Raw genomic sequence first — 3007 nt, forward strand, 5'->3', positions numbered from 1 at the left:
TATATATATATATATATATCCCAGGTATAGAACTATGAACAACCAGTTTTAGCTCAAACTAGATTAGTACTTGTACTACTTATTCGTAGTTCTTCTATCCGTACATACGTACTTCGATGTGGAGCTTGGAGCAGTCGCCCAACTCCCGCGTATCAAGCCCGAACCAGCCATCGTGAACCTATTCCCATGCAAGAATATCGTAAGAATTCCCATATTCGACGACCCAAATGTCCATTTTGATAGTGGAAATGAACCTCGCTATTGCCTGAACGATGTTGATTTCCGAGGACCATGGGTTCTGGCACGACCGTTCGGTTGAGCGGCAGGGATTCCCATACCACAAACGTGTGGTCTTGGGTCGACGCTATCGCATATTTGTACTCGATTGCCAGAGTTGGTAACTCGAGTCCTTCCACCGTCGCAGTCCATGTTGTGCTTGTAGGCGACGTCGATACCTTGAGCATGATCACTACGACGTAACAGTATACATATAAATAGCTTCCTTAGTGGCATTGAAAGGAAGGATGTCGACGGAGTGGGGAGGTTGGTTGGTGTTAATGAGGACGAGTCGTGTTCTTTGACGGACTTACCAGCATGCATTGGATTCCATGCGCCCAGTTCTAGGCTACATGGTCAGCTCCTGGAGCTACGAGTTGTTCTTCATACCTGGCACATTTCCCAGGATGCACACGTGGTGGTCGTTAGGGGTGAGTGAAGCGACAACGTCGATGAGGAAGCGCATGATCTCGAGCTCAAAGTTACAGACAGGGAGGGTCGAAATTTGACACGCAACCAGCATATCTCGAACGGGATTGGCCAATTAACAACCAATCAACGTCGAAGTAGAGGACCACTTCAACACCCACTCGATGCGTACTGTTTACGGCGACTTTTTCCAAATGTCAAGGTAGTTTCATAAATTCAACAATTTCGTTACTATTACAATGGTAGTGGCTGTGCTATTACCAGTACTACTTCAAAGTACTTGTAGTACGTTCCTATTTCGCAGGTACGGGCCACCACAGATGGGCCATAGTTGACGGCGAAATGCGTGCGAATTGTCAATGGGCATTAAATTTTTACTCAACGCTTATTGGTCGAATTGTTTGTTCGGTGTGCAGGGTACCCGAAGCCGCATTGGTAGATTCTAGCGTAGATGGCAGTGCATTCATGTGCATCAATACTACGTAGTATATAGTCCTTCGTCCCGTTGTAGGCGATTGGTGAATGGAACTCAACGAGGCGATGGAGACGTTTCTATTTTCGGGCTGCCGTCCCTATTGATGATATAAATACATCAACCACTTTCAATTGGCATTTTCGATCTTGTGTTCGTCTTGCATCCATGGCTTCCTCTACTACTTCGGCCATCACCCCCACTGGCATCTCCACCACGACAACGCCAAAGGCGACCTCGTTTGCAGCGACTGGCGCTTCGTCTCCTGTCGTGAAGCGCGTGTCGCCATCGTTTCTGAAACTCGTGCAAAACATCAGCTTGTTTGAACCAGAGCCGTTGACCCCACGCGAATTTCTCACCAAGTTCTACACCGAGCGCAACCTCCCCGAAAAGCTCACGGACGTCGACGCGTTGGTGGCGTATTACGGCACAAACGCGGCCAAAATGCTCGTGTTGTACACGGAACTAGACAAACGGTGTGTTGAAATCCCGACAGGGGAACACGATTTATACACCTGTATACGGTGGATAGGTATGGCACGACGTTTGCCGCGAATCCCCCATGCAAGTTCAAGGACGAATGGGTCCGACGTCCAGATGTAGTGCAAGCTGCTACAACTGCCACGGCGACATCATCCACTGCCAAGCCCCCTGTGAACAAGGGTATTCAATTTAGACCCTGTCGCTGTTTCCTTCGTTGGGTTTTTAGACTGATGACCCCTAGTAATCTTACTGGGCAATTCCGGGGTCGGCAAGACCAACTTGCTTAGTCGGTTGGCGAAAGGCGAGTTTAGCACGGATTTTGCATCGACGATCGGCGTCGAGTTCCTCACGCACGTGATGGAGGTCGACGGCGTGCCTGTGAAGGCGCAGATCTGGGACACGGCGGGTCAAGAGCGCTTTCATGCGATGATGAGCACCTACTACCGCAAGGCCGTGGGTGCGTTGCTTGTGTTTGACGTGACGGACAAAACCACGTTTGACGGTATTCAAAAGTGGCTCGACCAGCTCCTCCAAGTGAGTTGTTCTCACCCTCGACAAATACGGTACTAGTTGGTACTGTACTATTGACGATATCTAGGTGGCCGAGCCAGGACTTACGACAGTTCTCGTCGGCAACAAAGCCGACGTAGACCTCAACAAGCGCGCCGTCACCACGGCCGAAGCCCAAGCGTACGCGGCGTCGCACCATATGATGTACTTGGAAACATCAGCCAAGACCGGGTCGAACGTGGACAAGGCGTTTCGCGACCTCCTCACCACGGTCCACCGTTTGCAGTCGTACACGTCTACAGACCACGACACCCACTCGACGCTGGACTTGCACGCAAAGTTTGCACCGGCGGCACCTGACAGCTTTTGCGGCTGATCAACATCCGTTTCACCCTACTTTCTTAAAATAGATTTTGGCTTGTTGCTCATAATAATACTCCAGAGTACCGTTATCAGAATTTGCAGTGGTGCTCCTGATATTATTACGTACTTCAAGTACGTAATACAGTATTAATAACCTTAATTAGTGTATCTTGACGTGACTGCCATTAACAGTACCGGTAAGTACGAATTAAGATGTACAGTACTACGTAGTACGAAGTAACGTTACTATTAAAATACCAGTAGTAACGCTACTTCGAAGTAGTACTAGTATTCCAAAATTACAGTGTGAAATCCAAAAATTCGTACTTAAGGTCTGATTTCCGCCAGATGGCGGCATTGTCACCACTTCTTGCCAACACGACAGGAAAATACACTTACTATTAGAGCACCGCACTAAGCTTATTGTACAGTTACCAGAGAGTAGAGCTTGAGTAGTAGTACCATACCCAATGA

The 3007-nt window shown here is 48.6% G+C and overlaps 2 protein-coding genes across 3 annotated transcripts; one reads left to right on the forward strand and one right to left on the reverse strand.

Annotated features, from left to right (window-relative positions):
* Positions 1-94: 94 nt before the first annotated feature.
* Positions 95-742, reverse strand: H257_13979 (hypothetical protein; the record flags this gene model as incomplete). Its single annotated transcript, XM_009841685.1, has 3 exons — positions 95-178; positions 255-469; positions 667-742. 3 exons carry the CDS (start codon positions 740-742, stop codon positions 95-97), a joined length of 375 nt encoding a protein of 124 aa, XP_009839987.1.
* A 574-nt stretch (positions 743-1316) lies between these two features.
* Positions 1317-2628, forward strand: H257_13980. 2 transcript variants are annotated; one of them, XM_009841686.1, is made up of 4 exons: positions 1317-1653; positions 1710-1840; positions 1902-2194; positions 2259-2628. In XM_009841686.1, the coding sequence occupies exons 1-4, from the start codon at positions 1346-1348 to the stop codon at positions 2544-2546; spliced, it is 1020 nt and encodes a 339-aa protein (XP_009839988.1). In that variant the 5' UTR covers positions 1317-1345; the 3' UTR covers positions 2547-2628. The 2 variants fall into 2 exon arrangements, with proteins under 2 accessions (XP_009839988.1, XP_009839989.1); XM_009841687.1 differs by having other exon boundaries at positions 1902-2628.
* Positions 2629-3007: the final 379 nt, after the last annotated feature.

The sequence above is a fragment of the Aphanomyces astaci genome (genome assembly GCF_000520075.1).
Source record: "Aphanomyces astaci strain APO3 unplaced genomic scaffold supercont1.52, whole genome shotgun sequence".
Taxonomy (NCBI): Eukaryota; Oomycota; class Saprolegniomycetes; order Saprolegniales; family Verrucalvaceae; genus Aphanomyces; species Aphanomyces astaci.

Coding starts and splice junctions, on each gene's coding strand:
- H257_13980 (XM_009841686.1), top strand. CDS start 1,346: ATGGCTTCCTCTACTACTTCGGCCATCACCCCCACTGGCATCTCCACC. Junction 1,654..1,709: donor TACACGGAACTAGACAAACG/GTGTGTTGAAAT, acceptor TACGGTGGATAG/GTATGGCACGACGTTTGCCG. Junction 2,195..2,258: donor GGCTCGACCAGCTCCTCCAA/GTGAGTTGTTCT, acceptor GACGATATCTAG/GTGGCCGAGCCAGGACTTAC.